This window comes from Anopheles nili, chromosome 3 (assembly GCF_943737925.1).
Source record: "Anopheles nili chromosome 3, idAnoNiliSN_F5_01, whole genome shotgun sequence".
Taxonomy (NCBI): domain Eukaryota; kingdom Metazoa; phylum Arthropoda; class Insecta; order Diptera; family Culicidae; genus Anopheles; species Anopheles nili.
The window spans coordinates 39440454-39462763 of NC_071292.1; the positions used below are offsets into that span (position 1 = coordinate 39440454).

General features: G+C 39.8%; 2 protein-coding genes and 6 pseudogenes across 2 annotated transcripts; 2 read left to right on the plus strand and 6 right to left on the minus strand.

Moving 5' to 3' along the window:
* Window positions 1-1111: 1111 nt before the first annotated feature.
* LOC128724229 (nonsense-mediated mRNA decay factor SMG8-like) lies at window positions 1112-2963 on the minus strand (annotated as a pseudogene).
* Window positions 2964-3368: 405 nt separating this feature from the next.
* LOC128726860 (dual specificity protein phosphatase 14-like) lies at window positions 3369-3791 on the plus strand (the record flags this gene model as incomplete). Its single annotated transcript, XM_053820700.1, has 1 exon — window positions 3369-3791. A coding segment is annotated over one exon (423 nt), but the record flags the coding sequence as incomplete, so codon positions are not given.
* Window positions 3792-5300: 1509 nt separating this feature from the next.
* On the minus strand, window positions 5301-7152 carry LOC128724230 (nonsense-mediated mRNA decay factor SMG8-like; annotated as a pseudogene).
* A 405-nt stretch (window positions 7153-7557) lies between these two features.
* Window positions 7558-7980, plus strand: LOC128726958 (dual specificity protein phosphatase 14-like; the record flags this gene model as incomplete). Its single annotated transcript, XM_053820808.1, has 1 exon — window positions 7558-7980. A coding segment is annotated over one exon (423 nt), but the record flags the coding sequence as incomplete, so codon positions are not given.
* A 1320-nt stretch (window positions 7981-9300) lies between these two features.
* On the minus strand, window positions 9301-11151 carry LOC128724231 (nonsense-mediated mRNA decay factor SMG8-like; annotated as a pseudogene).
* A 2384-nt stretch (window positions 11152-13535) lies between these two features.
* LOC128724233 (nonsense-mediated mRNA decay factor SMG8-like) lies at window positions 13536-15386 on the minus strand (annotated as a pseudogene).
* Window positions 15387-17695: 2309 nt separating this feature from the next.
* LOC128724234 (nonsense-mediated mRNA decay factor SMG8-like) lies at window positions 17696-19550 on the minus strand (annotated as a pseudogene).
* Window positions 19551-20139: 589 nt separating this feature from the next.
* On the minus strand, window positions 20140-21989 carry LOC128724235 (nonsense-mediated mRNA decay factor SMG8-like; annotated as a pseudogene).
* Between the last annotated feature and the right edge of the window lie 321 nt (window positions 21990-22310).

The window sequence follows — 22310 nt, forward strand, 5'->3', positions numbered from 1 at the left end:
GAAGCAATGAGGGACGTATACATGGGGTGACGTTTTTACCCGTTATTTTGCACCAGCCCCCCTACCACCCAACAACCCCCACCAACCCAACAACCACCATTCACCCAACAACCCCTCCCCACCAACACAAAAAAATAATATACAATATAATATACCTTATAAATAAAAATGAATGTTTGTATATATATATATATATATATATATATATATATATATATATATATATATATATATATATATATATATACATATAAATAAATATATATACACATAGATATATATATATATATATATATATATATATATATATATATATATATATATATATATATATATAAATATATATACACATAGATATATATATATATATATATATATATATATATATATATATATATATATATATATATATATATTTATATATATATATATATATATATATATATATATATATATATATATATACATTTGTTTATTTATTTATTTATTTATATGTGCCTATGGTCGCGCTTCAATGTGGTTTCTAGTGAACCGATTTGCACCAAACTTGGTACCTTTGGAAGAATACTATCTGGCGCGCTCATGATAAATCGTTGGCCTACGAGACATTCATATTCAACACCGATGGATATTTTCAAGCTAAAGATTATGTTAAGCTCAACACTTTTTGCCGAATGAGGATTGACTTTCTTGCGGTTGCGAATTTTTTCATACGATGCCGCCCAAAATTACGCGTGTTCTAGCCGCACGCTCACATCCCACGGTAACAGAAAATTCGACCCAAACAAAAACCCACTTTGCACATGTTCTGGCAGGCCTGTACTGTATGTGTAGATGGAGCTCGATCCTAGGCACACCAGTGACCAGAAAGGAAATCTTGGAAGCAGTCCCACCGGACTGGTGGTATGCAGCATACCCGGAAGATACTCGGTAGTAGAAGGTAGCCGGGTTGGCCCGTGTGGCTGTTCAATTTCGGTAGACGAAGATGCACCAGCGATACCTGGTGTTTCCCCTCAGATTGCCTCCTTTCTCTACGTGTTTGTCGGTCATCCATTTGAGCGTCATTATTTGCAAGCTCATCTTCATCTCCTACAGATACCAGCCTCATGTTCTAAGCGGTTCGACCAGTACTATCGAAACACATGAGGTTGGAAACGTTTTTGTTGATACATTCCGCAGCACGAAGGTCGCTAATTGAAGGCTCGAATATGGGAAACTGTACACGTTCAAGACGGTTGCAGTTGCTACAGCTTTTAGCTATAATTTGAAAAAAACTCGTAATTCGCCTGTCGTATTATGTAGGATCAACTGTTTATGCTTCCCTAGCACGCATGGGTTACCGCGCAAACTAAGAAATTCACACTGCTGTTTACCATTTTGCCAAATCGCGTCTCAGTACTCTTTCAGCAAGAAGCAAGTTTAGCGCATCCTGGTATTTTGTTTCGTGGAATGAGGTACCATAGTGTGGTAGTAGCACATCCTTGTACTTGATAATGGCCAACTCCAGCCCATGCTCGCATATTTCACCGAAGAAATGTTCGTCGATGTCGACAATATCATGGAAATTCTGCAAATAAGCGGCCTGAAACAAAACGTGCAAGTGTGTTTGAGTTAGCATATTTGTCGCAGTGTCATTTTTAGAACATACTTACATAATCTGTGTCGTAGACATCGTAGTACGGATCGTTCGGGTGTTCGATAAACAGTTCATTCATCAATTTAAACATCTCAAACCAAGCGCCTGTGGTAGGGAGCTGATAAATGTTACAAAAGTTATGTCGGTAAGACGGATATGAATATAATGCGCAAAAATGTTTGAAATAATTAGCACATTAGCATTAGCAATCAACTTACAGCATAATGTGTCCTGATTCTTTGTCTTGATTGGTTATCGCTTTCGTCAAATCCACATTCCAAACCATCGTCGACGTGATCCTGTATCAATCCCAAAATGCTTCTTGCGTTGGGTCCTTGAAAGGAAATTTGTATTTCAAGGGAAAACCAAACAATCATACGGTTTCGACTGCTCCAGGATGACCTGCTCATCTTTTTCAGGTAACATATTCCCATGTTGTTCCGCTGTTGTTTGAACTCGTTGTAGAAACAAACTGCCTGCGTTTTGATACCGAAAACAGGGACATTGCACTATTGTTCGCAATGATGAATTGATTTCGTAGTGTTTTGTTGGTAAAATCTTCCACTTTCGTTTCAAGTTCTTCAATATCTTCCGCGGCATGCTGCTTGCTGTCACTGTTGAGAAGATTGAACATAAAGAGCAACCCTGGGCTGCAAAGAAGACACTTTTTACCCATGAATGAACCAATCTTTGCTGCTTTCAGCATTCTGGAAAGAAACTTCAGGACATATTTTTCACGAATAATTTTCAACGATTTGAATATGGAAAGATATGACATGCCGAACGACATTAAGGATTCTACGAGATGGAACACTTGCAGCGCAAACAAAAACACCCTAGCAAAAAGGGTGCGGATTGTACTATTGAATTCTATGAAGTTCAACGGGGATTCAACGGGTTTTTTCCACTATTATCCGTTCGGTGAGCTCTAACAAATCAATGCTATCAATTGTGGCATCGAAATAAAGAAACACCGGGTTTCCTTCTGTACGAAAGTAAAATTTCACTTTTCCCTTGAAAAAAAAATAAACAAACATTAGCAAAAATATTGCTTTCCCGAGTTGTGGTGCCATACGACAGTACATCTATTTCAGGTTCTTCTGCGAGCTATGGATGAACGTTTAACAGATCAAAATCCACCAATTTATTACAATGAGCCTCTTTCGATTTTCCCAACACTCCAACTTTTATCATTGTTTTATCGATTTGGAACAACTTCTTCCTGTGTGCAGTAAAGTTAAATAGATAAATGACGCGTCGTACGCAGAAAATGTAGCACTCGCCTTACGTCCACGTTGGAAAATGTAAAACTTTCGAATGGTTTCATTTTGTAAAATAATCCTCGTATGCTTCTTTGTTGTTGAGGTTTTATCACACTACGATACTGGATTCCCCAGCTTGATGGGGATTCCTGTATGGCACCGTAAATAGCAATAATATTCAGTTGCGAGTCAATATTTGTTTATCATCCTTGACCGTCAAAGTGTCAAAAAATATTTTCATATTATACAATGCTCGTCATAGCATGCCATGCTCATCTATCTCTAAAGTAAATAAGGAAGAGAGAACGAAGAGTAGGCACCATTCATTTTGTGTCTGTTGCGAACGATATACGTTGCAATATTTTAAAATGTATTCAGATGTACGGAGATTTTCAAGGCTCCAAAAACTCCTTGATTATAGTGACAAAGACTTCGTGGAAATTATCCCACAGAAGGATGTATTTTCACAAATAGTCGAAAACCTCTACCTCTGCGGTGGAGGTGCCAATGTTGACGTGTTGCAAAAAAAGGGAATAACATTGATAATCAATGTTACAACCGAAGCCGAGTTAGACGATACTGAACTCCCTGCGGAAAACACACGGTATCTAAGGATCCCGGAACTAAATAGGCATGAGACAAATCTGGAACCCTACTTCCATAAAGTAGCCGACATGATCCATCAGGAACGCAAGGCCGGTGGCGCTGCTCTAGTTCATTGCGTAGCAGGAATGAGCCGTTCAGTGACATTGTGCCTGGCGTACCTGATGAAGTACGGCCAGCTAAGCCTAAGGGACGCGTACGATCGCGTCAAGACCGTGCGGGCTCAGGTTGAACCCAACGAGTCTTTTATGTTACAGTTGCTCGGGTTCCAACATAAATTGTTCGGCGATCGATCCACATTCATGGATCTGCCGAACTATTGCGGTTTGGACTATATTTTGATGGACATCCGGAATTCCCGGAAAAACATCGCGCGTCGCTAGATCGGCATTCTTAATTAAATGCTAGATCTGGGGATGGGGTTGGGTGGGTGGTGGGAATGTGGGGATGTGGTTGGGTGGTTGGTGGGAATGTAGGGATGGGGTTGGGTGGGTGTCGGGTTGGGTGGATGGGGTTGCTGGGTGGTGGGGGGGCTGGTGCAAAATAACGGGTAGAAATTTCTGATACTAGGGTGCAGAGGAAGGGGGGCGGGGAGGTTGTTGGGTGTGGGGGAGAGGGTTGTTGGGCGTTGGGGGGAGGGGGTTGTTGGATGCAATGAGGGACGTATACATGGGGTGACGTTTTTACCCGTTATTTTGCACCAGCCCCCCTTCCACCCAACAACCCCCACCAACCCAACAACCACCATTCACCCAACAACCCCTCCCCAACAACACAAAAAAATAATATACAATATAATATATCTTATAAATAAAAATGAATGTTTGTATATATATATATATATATATATATATATATATATATATATATATATATATATATATATATATACACATATATATATATATATATATATATATATATATATATATATATATATATATATATATATATATATATATATATATATATATATATATATATATATACATATATATATATATATATATATATATATATATATATATATATATATATATATATATATATATATATATATATATATATATATATATATATATATATATATATATATATATATATATATATATATATATATATATATATATATATATATACATATATATATATAAATTTGTTTATTTATTTATTTATTTATATGTGCCTATGGTCGCGCTTCAATGTGGTTTCTAGTGAACCGATTTGCACCAAACTTGGTACCTTTGGAAGAATACTATCTGGCGCGCTCATGATAAATCGTTGGCCTACGAGACATTCATATTCAACACCGATGGATATTTTCAAGCTAAAGATTATGTTAAGCTCAACACTTTTTGCCGAATGAGGATTGACTTTCTTGCGGTTGCGAATTTTTTCATACGATGCCGCCCAAAATTACGCGTGTTCTAGCCGCACGCTCACATCCCACGGTAACAGAAAATTCGACCCAAACAAAAACCCACTTTGCACATGTTCTGGCAGGCCTGTACTGTATGTGTAGATGGAGCTCGATCCTAGGCACACCAGTGACCAGAAAGGAAATCTTGGAAGCAGTCCCACCGGACTGGTGGTATGCAGCATACCCGGAAGATACTCGGTAGTAGAAGGTAGCCGGGTTGGCCCGTGTGGCTGTTCAATTTCGGTAGACGAAGATGCACCAGCGATACCGGGTGTTTCCCCTCAGATTGCCTCCTTTCTCTACGTGTTTGTCGGTCATCCATTTGAGCGTCATTATTTGCAAGCTCATCTTCATCTCCTACAGATACCAGCCTCATGTTCTAAGCGGTTCGACCAGTACTATCGAAACACATGAGGTTGGAAACGTTTTTGTTGATACATTCCGCAGCACGAAGGTCGCTAATTGAAGGCTCGAATATGGGAAACTGTACACGTTCAAGACGGTTGCAGTTGCTACAGCTTTTAGCTATAATTTGAAAAAAAACTCGTAATTCGCCTGTCGTATTATGTAGGATCAACTGTTTATGCTTCCCTAGCACGCATGGGTTACCGCGCAAACTAAGAAATTCACACTGCTGTTTACCATTTTGCCAAATCGCGTCGCAGTACTCTTTCAGCAAGAAGCAAGTTTAGCGCATCCTGGTATTTTGTTTCGTGGAATGAGGTACCATAGTGTGGTAGTCGCACATCCTTGTACTTGATAATGGCCAACTCCAGCCCATGCTCGCATATTTCACCGAAGAAATGTTCGTCGATGTCGACAATATCATGGAAATTCTGAAAATAAGCGGCCTGAAACAAAACGTGCAAGTGTGTTTGAGTTAGCATATTTGTCGCAGTGTCATTTTTAGAACATACTTACATAATCTGTGTCGTAGACATCGTAGTACGGATCGTTCGGGTGTTCGATAAACAGTTCATTCATCAATTTAAACATCTCAAACCAAGCGCCTGTGGTAGGGAGCTGATAAATGTTACAAAAGTTATGTCGGTAAGACGGATATGAATATAATGCGCAAAAATGTTTGAAATAATTAGCACATTAGCATTAGCAATCAACTTACAGCATAATGTGTCCTGATTCTTTGTCTTGATTGGTTATCGCTTTCGTCAAATCCACATTCCAAACCATCGTCGACGTGATCCTGTATCAATCCCAAAATGCTTCTTGCGTTGGGTCCTTGAAAGGAAATTTGTATTTCAAGGGAAAACCAAACAATCATACGGTTTCGACTGCTCCAGGATGACCTGCTCATCTTTTTCAGGTAACATATTCCCATGTTGTTCCGCTGTTGTTTGAACTCGTTGTAGAAACAAACTGCCTGCGTTTTGGTACCGAAAACAGGGACATTGCACTATTGTTCGCAATGATGAATTGATTTCGTAGTGTTTTGTTGGTAAAATCTTCCACTTTCGTTTCAAGTTCTTCAATATCTTCCGCGGCATGATGCTTGCTGTCACTGTTGAGAAGATTGAACATAAAGAGCAACCCTGGGCTGCAAAGAAGACACTTTTTACCCATGAATGAACCAATCTTTGCTGCTTTCAGCATTCTGGAAAGAAACTTCAGGACATAGTTTTCACGAATAATTTTCAACGATTTGAATATGGAAAGATATGACATGCCGAACGACATTAAGGATTCTACGAGATGGAACACTTGCAGCGCAAACAAAAACACCCTAGCAAAAAGGGTGCGGATTGTACTATTGAATTCTATGAAGTTCAACGGGGATTCAACGGGTTTTTTCCACTATTATCCGTTCGGTGAGCTCTAACAAATCAATGCTATCAATTGTGGCATCGAAATAAAGAAACACCGGGTTTCCTTCTGTACGAAAGTAAAATTTCACTTTTCCCTTGAAAAAAAATAAACAAACATTAGCAAAAATATTGCTTTCCCGAGTTGTGGTGCCATACGACAGTACATCTATTTCAGGTTCTTCTGCGAGCTATGGATGAACGTTTAACAGATCAAAATCCACCAATTTATTACAATGAGCCTCTTTCGATTTTCCCAACACTCCAACTATTATCATTGTTTTATCGATTTGGAACAACTTCTTCCTGTGTGCAGTAAAGTTAAATTGATAAATGACGCGTCGTACGCAGAAAATGTAGCACTCGCCTTACGTCCACGTTGGAAAATGTAAAACTTTCGAATGGTTTCATTTTGTAAAATAATCCTCGTATGCTTCTTTGTTGTTGAGGTTTTATCACACTACGATACTGGATTCCCCAGCTTGATGGGGATTCCTGTATGGCACCGTAAATAGCAATAATATTCAGTTGCGAGTCAATATTTGTTTATCATCCTTGACCGTCAAAGTGTCAAAACATATTTTCATATTATACAATGCTCGTCATAGCATGCCATGCTCATCTATCTCTAAAGTAAATAAGGAAGAGAGAACGAAGAGTAGGCACCATTCATTTTGTGTCTGTTGCGAACGATATACGTTGCAATATTTTAAAATGTATTCAGATGTACGGAGATTTTCAAGGCTCCAAAAACTCCTTGATTATAGTGACAAAGACTTCGTGGAAATTATCCCACAGAAGGATGTATTTTCACAAATAGTCGAAAACCTCTACCTCTGCGGTGGAGGTGCCAATGTTGACGTGTTGCAAAAAAAGGGAATAACATTGATAATCAATGTTACAACCGAAGCCGAGTTAGACGATACTGAACTCCCTGCGGAAAACACACGGTATCTAAGGATCCCGGAACTAAATAGGCATGAGACAAATCTGGAACCCTACTTCCATAAAGTAGCCGACATGATCCATCAGGAACGCAAGGCCGGTGGAGCTGCTCTAGTTCATTGCGTAGCAGGAATGAGCCGTTCAGTGACATTGTGCCTGGCGTACCTGATGAAGTACGGCCAGCTAAGCCTAAGGGACGCGTACGATCGCGTCAAGACCGTGCGGGCTCAGGTTGAACCCAACGAGTCTTTTATGTTACAGTTGCTCGGGTTCCAACATAAATTGTTCGGCGATCGATCCACATTCATGGATCTGCCGAACTATTGCGGTTTGGACTATATTTTGATGGACATCCGGAATTCCCGGAAAAACATCGCGCGTCGCTAGATCGGCATTCTTAATTAAATGCTAGATCTGGGGATGGGGTTGGGTAGGTGGTGGGAATGTGGGGATGTGGTTGGGTGGTTGGTGGGAATGTAGGGATGGGGTTGGGTGGGTGTCGGGTTGGGTGGATGGGGTTGCTGGGTGGTGGGGGGGCTGGTGCAAAATAACGGGTAGAAATTTCTGATACTAGGGTGCAGAGGAAGGGGGGGGAGATTGTTGGGTGTGGGGGAGAGGGTTGTTGGGCGTTGGGGGGAGGGGGTTGTTGGATGCAATGAGGGACGTATACATGGGGTGACGTTTTTACCCGTTATTTTGCACCAGCCCCCCTTCCACCCAACAACCCCCACCAACCCAACAACCACCATTCACCCAACAACCCCTCCCCACCAACACAAAAAAATAATATACAATATAATATATCTTATAAATCAAAATGAATGTTTGTATATATATATATATATATATATATATATATATATATATATATATATATATATATATATATATATATATATATATATATAAATATATATACACACATATATATATATATATATATATATATATATATTTATATATATATAAATTTGTTTATTTATTTATTTATTTATATGTGCCTATGGTCGCGCTTCAATGTGGTTTCTAGTGAACCGATTTGCACCAAACTTGGTACCTTTGGAAGAATACTATCTGGCGCGCTCATGATAAATCGTTGGCCTACGAGACATTCATATTCAACACCGATGGATATTTTCAAGCTAAAGATTATGTTAAGCTCAACACTTTTTGCCGAATGAGGATTGACTTTCTTGCGGTTGCGAATTTTTTCATACGATGCCGCCCAAAATTACGCGTGTTCTAGCCGCAGGCTCACATCCCACGGTAACAGAAAATTCGACCCAAACAAAAACCCACTTTGCACATGTTCTGGCAGGCCTGTACTGTATGTGTAGATGGAGCTCGATCCTAGGCACACCAGTGACCAGAAAGGAAATCTTGGAAGCAGTCCCACCGGACTGGTGGTATGCAGCATACCCGGAAGATACTCGGTAGTAGAAGGTAGCCGGGTTGGCCCGTGTGGCTGTTCAATTTCGGTAGACGAAGATGCACCAGCGATACCGGGTGTTTCCCCTCAGATTGCCTCCTTTCTCTACGTGTTTGTCGGTCATCCATTTGAGCGTCATTATTTGCAAGCTCATCTTCATCTCCTACAGATACCAGCCTCATGTTCTAAGCGGTTCGACCAGTACTATCGAAACACATGAGGTTGGAAAAGTTTTTGTTGATACATTCCGCAGCACGAAGGTCGCTAATTGAAGGCTCGAATATGGGAAACTGTACACGTTCAAGACGGTTGCAGTTGCTACAGCTTTTAGCTATAATTTGAAAAAAACTCGTAATTCGCCTGTCGTATTATGTAGGATCAACTGTTTATGCTTCCCTAGCACGCATGGGTTACCGCGCAAACTAAGAAATTCACACTGCTGTTTACCATTTTGCCAAATCGCGTCTCAGTACTCTTTCAGCAAGAAGCAAGTTTAGCGCATCCTGGTATTTTGTTTCGTGGAATGAGGTACCATAGTGTGGTAGTAGCACATCCTTGTACTTGATAATGGCCAACTCCAGCCCATGCTCGCATATTTCACCGAAGAAATGTTTGTCGATGTCGACAATATCATGGAAATTCTGCAAATAAGCGGCCTGAAACAAAACGTGCAAGTGTGTTTGAGTTAGCATATTTGTCGCAGTGTCATTTTTAGAACATACTTACATAATCTGTGTCGTAGACATCGTAGTACGGATCGTTCGGGTGTTCGATAAACAGTTCATTCGTCAATTTAAACATCTCAAACCAAGCGCCTGTGGTAGGGAGCTGATAAATGTTACAAAAGTTATGTCGGTAAGACGGATATGAATATAATGCGCAAAAATGTTTGAAATAATTAGCACATTAGCATTAGCAATCAACTTACAGCATAATGTGTCCTGATTCTTTGTCTTGATTGGTTATCGCTTTCGTCAAATCCACATTCCAAACCATCGTCGACGTGATCCTGTATCAATCCCAAAATGCTTCTTGCGTTGGGTCCTTGAAAGGAAATTTGTATTTCAAGGGAAAACCAAACAATCATACGGTTTCGACTGCTCCAGGATGACCTGCTCATCTTTTTCAGGTAACATATTCCCATGTTGTTCCGCTGTTGTTTGAACTCGTTGTAGAAACAAACTGCCTGCGTTTTGGTACCGAAAACAGGGACATTGCACTATTGTTCGCAATGATGAATTGATTTCGTAGTGTTTTGTTGGTAAAATCTTCCACTTTCGTTTCAAGTTCTTCAATATCTTCCGCGGCATGCTGCTTGCTGTCACTGTTGAGAAGATTGAACATAAAGAGCAACCCTGGGCTGCAAAGAAGACACTTTTTACCCATGAATGAACCAATCTTTGCTGCTTTCAGCATTCTGGAAAGAAACTTCAGGACATATTTTTCACGAATAATTTTCAACGATTTGAATATGGAAAGATATGACATGCCGAACGACATTAAGGATTCTACGAGATGGAACACTTGCAGCGCAAACAAAAACACCCTAGCAAAAAGGGTGCGGATTGTACTATTGAATTCTATGAAGTTCAACGGGGATTCAACGGGTTTTTTCCACTATTATCCGTTCGGTGAGCTCTAACAAATCAATGCTATCAATTGTGGCATCGAAATAAAGAAACACCGGGTTTCCTTCTGTACGAAAGTAAAATTTCACTTTTCCCTTGAAAAAAAATAAACAAACATTAGCAAAAATATTGCTTTCCCGAGTTGTGGTGCCATACGACAGTACATCTATTTCAGGTTCTTCTGCGAGCTATGGATGAACGTTTAACAGATCAAAATCCACCAATTTATTACAATGAGCCTCTTTCGATTTTCCCAACACTCCAACTATTATCATTGTTTTATCGATTTGGAACAACTTCTTCCTGCGTGCAGTAAAGTTAAATTGATAAATGACGCGTCGTACGCAGAAAATGTAGCACTCGCCTTACGTCCACGTTGGAAAATGTAAAACTTTCGAATGGTTTCATTTTGTAAAATAATCCTCGTATGCTTCTTTGTTGTTGAGGTTTTATCACACTACGATACTGGATTCCCCAGCTTGATGGGGATTCCTGTATGGCACCGTAAATAGCAATAATATTCAGTTGCGAGTCAATATTTGTTTATCATCCTTGACCGTCAAAGTGTCAAAAAATATTTTCATATTATACAATGCTCGTCATAGCATGCCATGCTCATCTATCTCTAAAGTAAATAAGGAAGAGAGAACGAAGAGTAGGCACCATTCATTTTGTGTCTGTTGCGAACGATATACGTTGCAATATTTTAAAATGTATTCAGATGTACGGAGATTTTCAAGGCTCCAAAAACTCCTTGATTATAGTGACAAAGACTTCGTGGAAATTATCCCACAGAAGGATGTATTTTCACAAATAGTCGAAAACCTCTACCTCTGCGGTGGAGGTGCCAATGTTGACGTGTTGCAAAAAAAGGGAATAACATTGATAATCAATGTTACAACCGAAGCCGAGTTAGACGATACTGAACTCCCTGCGGAAAACACACGGTATCTAAGGATCCCGGAACTAAATAGGCATGAGACAAATCTGGAACCCTACTTCCATAAAGTAGCCGACATGATCCATCAGGAACGCAAGGCCGGTGGCGCTGCTCTAGTTCATTGCGTAGCAGGAATGAGCCGTTCAGTGACATTGAGCCTGGCGTACCTGATGAAGTACGGCCAGCTAAGCCTAAGGGACGCGTACGATCGCGTCAAGACCGTGCGGGCTCAGGTTGAACCCAACGAGTCTTTTATGTTACAGTTGCTCGGGTTCCAACATAAATTGTTCGGCGATCGATCCACATTCATGGATCTGCCGAACTATTGCGGTTTGGACTATATTTTGATGGAGATCCGGAATTCCCGGAAAAACATCGCGCGTCGCTAGATCGGCATTCTTAATTAAATGCTAGATCTGGGGATGGGGTTGGGTGGGTGGTGGGAATGTGGGGATGGGGTTGGGTGGTTGGTGGGAATGTAGGGATGGGGTTGGGTGGGTGTCGGGTTGGGTGGATGGGGTTGCTGGGTGGTGGGGGGGCTGGTGCAAAATAACGGGTAGAAATTTCTGATACTAGGGTGCAGAGGAAGGGGGGGGGGAGGTTGTTGGGTGTGGGGGAGAGGGTTGTTGGGCGTTGGGGGGAGGGGGTTGTTGGATGCAATGAGGGACGTATACATGGGGTGACGTTTTTACCCGTTATTTTGCACCAGCCCCCCTTCCACCCAACAACCCCCACCAACCCAACAACCACCATTCACCCAACAACCCCTCCCCACCAACACAAAAAAATAATATACAATATAATATATCTTATAAATCAAAATGAATGTTTGTATATATATATATATATATATATATATATATATATATATATATATATATATATATATATATATATATATATATATATATATATATGTATATATATATATATATGTATATATATATATATATATATATATATATATATATATAAATATATATATATATATATATTTATATATATATATATATATATATATATATATATATATATATATATATATATATATATATATATATATATATATATATATATATAAATATATATACACATATATATATATATATATATATATATATACATATATATATATATATATATATATATATATATATATATATATATATATATATATATATATATATATATACATATATATATATAAATTTGTTTATTTATTTATTTATTTATATGTGCCTATGGTCGCGCTTCAATGTGGTTTCTAGTGAACCGATTTGCACCAAACTTGGTACCTTTGGAAGAATACTATCTGGCGCGCTCATGATAAATCGTTGGCCTACGAGACATTCATATTCAACACCGATGGATATTTTCAAGCTAAAGATTATGTTAAGCTCAACACTTTTTGCCGAATGAGGATTGACTTTCTTGCGGTTGCGAATTTTTTCATACGATGCCGCCCAAAATTACGCGTGTTCTAGCCGCACGCTCACATCCCACGGTAACAGAAAATTCGACCCAAACAAAAACCCACTTTGCACATGTTCTGGCAGGCCTGTACTGTATGTGTAGATGGAGCTCGATCCTAGGCACACCAGTGACCAGAAAGGAAATCTTGGAAGCAGTCCCACCGGACTGGTGGTATGCAGCATACCCGGAAGATACTCGGTAGTAGAAGGTAGCCGGGTTGGCCCGTGCGGCTGTTCAATTTCGGTAGACGAAGATGCACCAGCGATACCTGGTGTTTCCCCTCAGATTGCCTCCTTTCTCTACGTGTTTGTCGGTCATCCATTTGAGCGTCATTATTTGCAAGCTCATCTTCATCTCCTACAGATACCAGCCTCATGTTCTAAGCGGTTCGACCAGTACTATCGAAACACATGAGGTTGGAAAAGTTTTTGTTGATAAATTCCGCAGCACAAAAGTCGCTAATTGAAGGCTCGAATATGGGAAACTGTACACGTTCAAGACGGTTGCAGTTGCTACAGCTTTTAGCTATAATTTGAAAAAACTCGTAATTCGCTTGTCGTATTATGTAGGATCAACTGTTTATGCTTCCCTAGCACGCATGGGTTACCGCGCAAACTAAGAAATTCACACTGCTGTTTACCATTTTGCCAAATCGCGTCGCAGTACTCTTTCAGCAAGAAGCAAGTTTAGCGCATCCTGGTATTTTGTTTCGTGGAATGAGGTACCATAGTGTGGTAGTAGCACATCCTTGTACTTGATAATGGCCAACTCCAGCCCATGCTCGCATATTTCACCGAAGAAATGTTCGTCGATGTCGACAATATCATGGAAATTCTGCAAATAAGCGGCCTGAAACAAAACGTGCAAGTGTGTTTGAGTTAGCATATTTGTCGCAGTGTCATTTTTAGAACATACTTACATAATCTGTGTCGTAGACATCGTAGTACGGATCGTTCGGGTGTTCGATAAACAGTTCATTCATCAATTTAAACATCTCAAACCAAGCGCCTGTGGTAGGGAGCTGATAAATGTTACAAAAGTTATGTCGGTAAGACGGATATGAATATAATGCGCAAAAATGTTTGAAATAATAAGCACATTAGCATTAGCAATCAACTTACAGCATAATGTGTCCTGATTCTTTGTCTTGATTGGTTATCGCTTTCGTCAAATCCACATTCCAAACCATCGTCGACGTGATCCTGTATCAATCCCAAAATGCTTCTTGCGTTGGGTTCTTGAAAGGAAATTTGTATTTCAAGGGAAAACCAAACAATCATACGGTTTCGACTGCTCCAGGATGACCTGCTCATCTTTTTCAGGTAACATATTCCCATGTTGTTCCGCTGTTGTTTGAATTCGTTGTAGAAACAAACTGCCTGTGTTTTGGTACCGAAAACAGGGACATTGCACTATTGTTCGCAATGATGAATTGATTTCGTAGTGTTTTGTTGGTAAAATCTTCCACTTTCGTTTCAAGTTCTTCAATATCTTCCGCGGCATGCTGCTTGCTGTCACTGTTGAGAAGATTGAACATAAAAAGCAACCCTGGGCTGCAAAGAAGACACTTTTTACCCAATGAATGAACCAATCTTTGCTGCTTTCAGCATTCTGGAAAGAAACTTCAGGACATATTTTTCACGAATAATTTTCAACGATTTGAATATGGAAAGATATGACATGCCGAACGACATTAAGGATTCTACGAGATGGAACACTTGCAGCGCAAACAAAAACACCCTAGCAAAAAGGGTGCGGATTGTACTATTGAATTCTATGAAGTTCAACGGGGATTCAACGGGGTTTTTCCACTATTATCCGTTCGGTGAGCTCTAACAAATCAATGCTATCAAATGTGGCATCGAAATAAAGAAACACCGGGTTTCCTTCTGTACGAAAGTAAAATTTCACTTTTCCCTTGAAAAAAAATAAACAAACATTAGCAAAAATATTGCTTTCCCGAGTTGTGGTGCCATACGACAGTACATCTATTTCAGGTTCTTCTGCGAGCTATGGATGAACGTTTAACAGATCAAAATCCACCAATTTATTACAATGAGCCTCTTTCGATTTTCCCAACACTCCAACTATTATCATTGTTTTATCGATTTGGAACAACTTCTTCCTGTGTGCAGTAAAGTTAAATTGATAAATGACGCGTCGTACGCAGAAAATGTAGCACTCGCCTTACGTCCACGTTGGAAAATGTAAAACTTTCGAATGGTTTCATTTTGTAAAATAATCCTCGTATGCTTCTTTGTTGTTGAGGTTTTATCACACTACGATACTGGATTCCCCAGCTTCATGGGGATTCCTGTATGGCACCGTAAATAGCAATAATATTCAGTTGCGAGTCAATATTTGTTTATCATCCTTGACCGTCAAAGTGTCAAAAAATAATTTCATATTATACAATGCTCGTCATAGCATGCCATGCTCATCTATCTCTAAAGTAAATAAGGAAGAGAGAACGAAGAGTAGGCACCATTCATTTTGTGTCTGTTGCGAACGATATACGTTGCAATATTTTAAAATGTATTCAGATGTACGGAGATTTTCAAGGCTCCAAAAACTCCTTGATTATAGTGACAAAGACTTCGTGGAAATTATCCCACAGAAGGATGTATTTTCACAAATAGTCGAAAACCTCTACCTCTGCGGTGGAGGTGCCAATGTTGACGTGTTGCAAAAAAAGGGAATAACATTGATAATCAATGTTACAACCGAAGCCGAGTTAGACGATACTGAACTCCCTGCGGAAAACACACGGTATCTAAGGATCCCGGAACTAAATAGGCATGAGACAAATCTGGAACCCTACTTCCATAAAGTAGCCGACATGATCCATCAGGCACGCAAGGCCGGTGGCGCTGCTCTAGTTCATTGCGTAGCAGGAATGAGCCGTTCAGTGACATTGTGCCTGGCGTACCTGATGAAGTACGGCCAGCTAAGCCTAAGGGACGCGTACGATCGCGTCAAGACCGTGCGGGCTCAGGTTGAACCCAACGAGTCTTTTATGTTACAGTTGCTCGGGTTCCAACATAAATTGTTCGGCGATCGATCCACATTCATGGATCTGCCGAACTATTGCGGTTTGGACTATATTTTGATGGACATCCGGAATTCCCGGAAAAACATCGCGCGTCGCTAGATCGGCATTCTTAATTAAATGCTAGATCTGGGGATGGGGTTGGGTGGGTGGTGGGAATGTGGGGATGTGGTTGGGTGGTTGGTGGGAATGTAGGGATGGGGTTGGGTGGGTGTCGGGTTGGGTGGATGGGGTTGCTGGGTGGTGGGGGGGCTGGTGCAAAATAACGGGTAGAAATTTCTGATACTAGGGTGCAGAGGAAGGGGGGGGGGGAGGTTGTTGGGCGTTGGGGGGAGGGGGTTGTTGGATGCAATGAGGGACGTATACATGGGGTGACGTTTTTACCCGTTATTTTGCACCAGCTCCCCTTCCACCCAACAACCCCCACCAACCCAACAACCACCATTCACCCAACAACCCCTCCCCACCAACACAAAAAAATAATATACAATATAATATATCTTATAAATAAAAATGAATGTTTGTATATATATATATATATATATATATATATATATATATATATATATATATATATATATATATATATATATATATATATATATATATATATATATATATATATATATACATATATATATATATATATACATATATATATATATATATATATATATATATATATATATATATATATATATATATATATATATATATATATATATTTATATATATAAATAAATATATATACACATAGATATATATGTATATATATATATATATATATATATATATATATATATATATATATATATATATATATATATATATATATACATTTGTTTATTTATTTATTTATTTATTTATTTATATGTGCCTATGGTCGCGCTTCAATGTGGTTTCTAGTGAACCGATTTGCACCAAACTTGGTACCTTTGGAAGAATACTATCTGGCGCGCTCATGACAAATCGTTGGCCTACGAGACATTCATATTCAACACCGATGGATATTTTCAAGCTAAAGATTATGTTAAGCTCAACACTTTTTGCCGAATGAGGATTGACTTTCTTGCGGTTGCGAATTTTTTCATACGATGCCGCCCAAAATTACGCGTGTTCTAGCCACACGCTCACATCCCACGGTAACAGAAAATTCGACCCAAACAAAAACCCACTTTGCACATGTTCTGGCAGGCCTGTACTGTATGTGTAGATGGAGCTCGATCCTAGGCACACCAGTGACCAGAAAGGAAATCTTGGAAGCAGTCCCACCGGACTGGTGGTATGCAGCATACCCGGAAGATACTCGGTAGTAGAAGGTAGCCGGGTTGGCCCGTGTGGCTGTTCAATTTCGGTAGACGAAGATGCACCAGCGATACCGGGTGTTTCCCCTCAGATTGCCTCCTTTCTCTACGTGTTTGTCGGTCATCCATATGAGCGTCATTATTTGCAAGCTCATCTTCATCTCCTACAGATACCAGCCTCATGTTCTAAGCGGTTCGACCAGTACTATCGAAACACATGAGGTTGGAAAAGTTTTTGTTGATAAATTCCGCAGCACGAAAGTCGCTAATTGAAGGCTCGAATATGGGAAACTGTACACGTTCAAGACGGTTGCAGTTGCTACAGCTTTTAGCTATAATTTGAAAAAACTCGTAATTCGCTTGTCGTATTATGTAGGATCAACTGTTTATGCTTCCCTAGCACGCATGGGTTACCGCGCAAACTAAGAAATTCACACTGCTGTTTACCATTTTGCCAAATCGCGTCGCAGTACTCTTTCAGCAAGAAGCAAGTTTAGCGCATCCTGGTATTTTGTTTCGTGGAATGAGGTACCATAGTGTGGTAGTAGCACATCCTTGTACTTGATAATGGCCAACTCCAGCCCATGCTCGCATATTTCACCGAAGAAATGTTCGTCGATGTCGACAATATCATGGAAATTCTGCAAATAAGCGGCCTGAAACAAAACGTGCAAGTGTGTTTGAGTTAGCATATTTGTCGCAGTGTCATTTTTAGAACATACTTACAAAATCTGTGTCGTAGGCATCGTAGTACGGATCGTTTGGGTGTTCGATAAACAGTTCATTCATCAATTTAAACATCTCAAACCAAGCGCCTGTGGTAGGGAGCTGATAAATGTTACAAAAGTTATGTCGGTAAGACGGATATGAATATAATGCGCAAAAATGTTTGAAATAATTAGCACATTAGCATTAGCAATCAACTTACAGCATAATGTGTCCTGATTCTTTGTCTTGATTGGTTATCGCTTTCGTCAAATCCACATTCCAAACCATCGTCGACGTGATCCTGTATCAATCCCAAAATGCTTCTTGCGTTGGGTCCTTGAAAGGAAATTTGTATTTCAAGGGAAAACCAAACAATCATACGGTTTCGACTGCTCCAGGATGACCTGCTCATCTTTTTCAGGTAACATATTCCCATGTTGTTCCGCTGTTGTTTGAACTCGTTGTAGAAACAAACTGCCTGCGTTTTGGTACCGAAAACAGGGACATTGCACTATTGTTCGCAATGATGAATTGATTTCGTAGTGTTTTGTTGGTAAAATCTTCCACTTTCGTTTCAAGTTCTTCAATATCTTCCGCGGCATGCTGCTTGCTGTCACTGTTGAGAAGATTGAACATAAAGAGCAACCCTGGGCTGCAAAGAAGACACTTTTTACCCATGAATGAACCAATCTTATCTTTGCTGCTTTCAGCATTCTGGAAAGAAACTTCAGAACATATTTTTCACGAATAATTTTCAACGATTTGAATATGGAAAGATATGACATACCGAACGACATTAAGGATTCTACGAGATGGAACACTTGCAGCGCAAACAAAAACACCCTAGCAAAAAGGGTGCGGATTGTACTATTGAATTCTATGAAGTTCAACGGGGATTCAACGGGTTTTTTCCACTATTATCCGTTCGGTGAGCTCTAACAAATCAATGCTATCAAATGTGGCATCGAAATAAAGAAACACCGGGTTTCCTTCTGTACGAAAGTAAAATTTCACTTTTCCCTTGAAAAAAAATAAACAAACATTAGCAAAAATATTGCTTTCCCGAGTTGTGGTGCCATACGACAGTACATCTATTTCAGGTTCTTCTGCGAGCTATGGATGAACGTTTAACAGATCAAAATCCACCAATTTATTACAATGAGCCTCTTTCGATTTTCCCTACACTCCAACTATTATCATTGTTTTATCGATTTGGAACCACTTCTTCCTCTGTGCAGTAAAGTTAAATAGATAAATGACGCGTCGTACGCAGAAAATGTAGCACTCGCCTTACGTCCACGTTGGAAAATGTAAAACTTTCGAATGGTTTCATTTTGTAAAATAATCCTCGTATGCTTCTTTGTTGTTGAGGTTTTATCACACTACGATACTGGATTCCCCAGCTTCATGGGGATTCCTGTATGGCACCGTAAATAGCAATAATATTCAGTTGCGAGTCAATATTTGTTTATCATGAGGATTGGAATGAGGATTGACTTTCTTGCGGTTGCGAATTTTTTCATACGATGCCGCCCAAAATTACGCGTGTTCTAGCCGCACGCTCACATCCCACGGTAACAGAAAATTCGACCCAAACAAAAACCCACTTTGCACATGTTCTGGCAGGCCTGTACTGTATGTGTAGATGGAGCTCGATCCTAGGCACACCAGTGACCAGAAAGGAAATCTTGGAAGCAGTCCCACCGGACTGGTGGTATGCAGCATACCCGGAAGATACTCGGTAGTAGAAGGTAGCCGGGTTGGCCCGTGTGGCTGTTCAATTTCGGTAGACGAAGATGCACCAGCGATACCGGGTGTTTCCCCTCAGATTGCCTCCTTTCTCTACGTGTTTGTCGGTCATCCATTTCAGCGTCATTATTTGCAAGCTCATCTTCATCTCCTACAGATACCAGCCTCATGTTCTAAGCGGTTCGACCAGTACTATCGAAACACATGAGGTTGGAAAAGTTTTTGTTGATAAATTCCGCAGCACAAAAGTCGCTAATTGAAGGCTCGAATATGGGAAACTGTACACGTTCAAGACGGTTGCAGTTGCTACAGCTTTTAGCTATAATTTGAAAAAACTCGTAATTCGCTTGTCGTATTATGTAGGATCAACTGTTTATGCTTCCCTAGCACGCATGGGTTACCGCGCAAACTAAGAAATTCACACTGCTGTTTACCATTTTGCCAAATCGCGTCGCAGTACTCTTTCAGCAAGAAGCAAGTTTAGCGCATCCTGGTATTTTGTTTCGTGGAATGAGGTACCATAGTGTGGTAGTAGCACATCCTTGTACTTGATAATGGCCAACTCCAGCCCATGCTCGCATATTTCACCGAAGAAATGTTCGTCGATGACGACAATATCATGGAAATTCTGCAAATAAGCGGCCTGAAACAAAACGTGCAAGTGTGTTTGAGTTAGCATATTTGTCGCAGTGTCATTTTTAGAACATACTTACATAATCTGTGTCGTAGGCATCGTAGTACGGATCGTTTGGGTGTTCGATAAACAGTTCATTCATCAATTTAAACATCTCAAACCAAGCGCCTGTGGTAGGGAGCTGATAAATGTTACAAAAGTTATGTCGGTAAGACGGATATGAATATAATGCGCAAAAATGTTTGAAATAATTAGCACATTAGCATTAGCAATCAACTTACAGCATAATGTGTCCTGATTCTTTGTCTTGATTGGTTATCGCTTTCGTCAAATCCACATTCCAAACCATCGTCGACGTGATCCTGTATCAATCCCAAAATGCTTCTTGCGTTGGGTCCTTGAAAGGAAATTTGTATTTCAAGGGGAAACCAAACAATCATACGGTTTCGACTGCTCCAGGATGACCTGCTCATCTTTTTCAGGTAATATATTCCCATGTTGTTCCGCTGTTGTTTGAACTCGTTGTAGAAACAAACTGCCTGCGTTTTGGTACCGAAAACAGGGACATTGCACTATTGTTCGCAATGATGAATTGATTTCGTAGTGTTTTGTTGGTAAAATCTTCCACTTTCGTTTCAAGTTCTTCAATATCTTCCGCGGCATGCTGCTTGCTGTCACTGTTGAGAAGATTGAACATAAAGAGCAATCCTGGGCTGCAAAGAAGACACTTTTTACCCATGAATGAACCAATCTTTGCTGCTTTCAGCATTCTGGAAAGAAACTTCAGGACATATTTTTCACGAATAATTTTCAACGATTTGAATATGGAAAGATATGACATGCCGAACGACATTAAGGATTCTACGAGATGGAACACTTGCAGCGCAAACAAAAACACCCTAGCAAAAAGGGTGCGGATTGTACTATTGAATTCTATGAAGTTCAACGGGGATTCAACGGGTTTTTTCCACTATTATCCGTTCGGTGAGCTCTAACAAATCAATGCTATCAAATGTGGCATCGAAATAAAGAAACACCGGGTTTCCTTCTGTACGAAAGTAAAATTTCACTTTTCCCTTGAAAAAAAATAAACAAACATTAGCAAAAATATTGCTTTCCCGAGTTGTGGTGCCATACGACAGTACATCTATTTCAGGTTCTTCTGCGAGCTATGGATGAACGTTTAACAGATCAAAATCCACCAATTTATTACAATGAGCCTCTTTCGATTTTCCCAACACTCCAACTATTATCATTTTTTTATCGATTTGGAACCACTTCTTCCTCTGTGCAGTAAAGTTAAATAGATAAATGACGCGTCGTACGCAGAAAATGTAGCACTCGCCTTACGTCCACGTTGGAAAATGTAAAACTTTCGAATGGTTTCATTTTGTAAAATAATCCTCGTATGCTTCTTTGTTGTTGAGGTTTTATCACACTACGATACTGGATTCCCCAGCTTCATGGGGATTCCTGTATGGCACCGTAAATAGCAATAATATTCAGTTGCGAGTCAATATTTGTTTATCATGAGGATTGGAATGAGGATTGACTTTCTTGCGGTTGCGAATTTTTTCATACGATGCCGCCCAAAATTACGCGTGTTCTAGCCGCACGCTCACATCCCACGGTAACAGAAAATTCGACCCAAACAAAAACCCACTTTGCACATGTTCTGGCAGGCCTGTACTGTATGTGTAGATGGAGCTC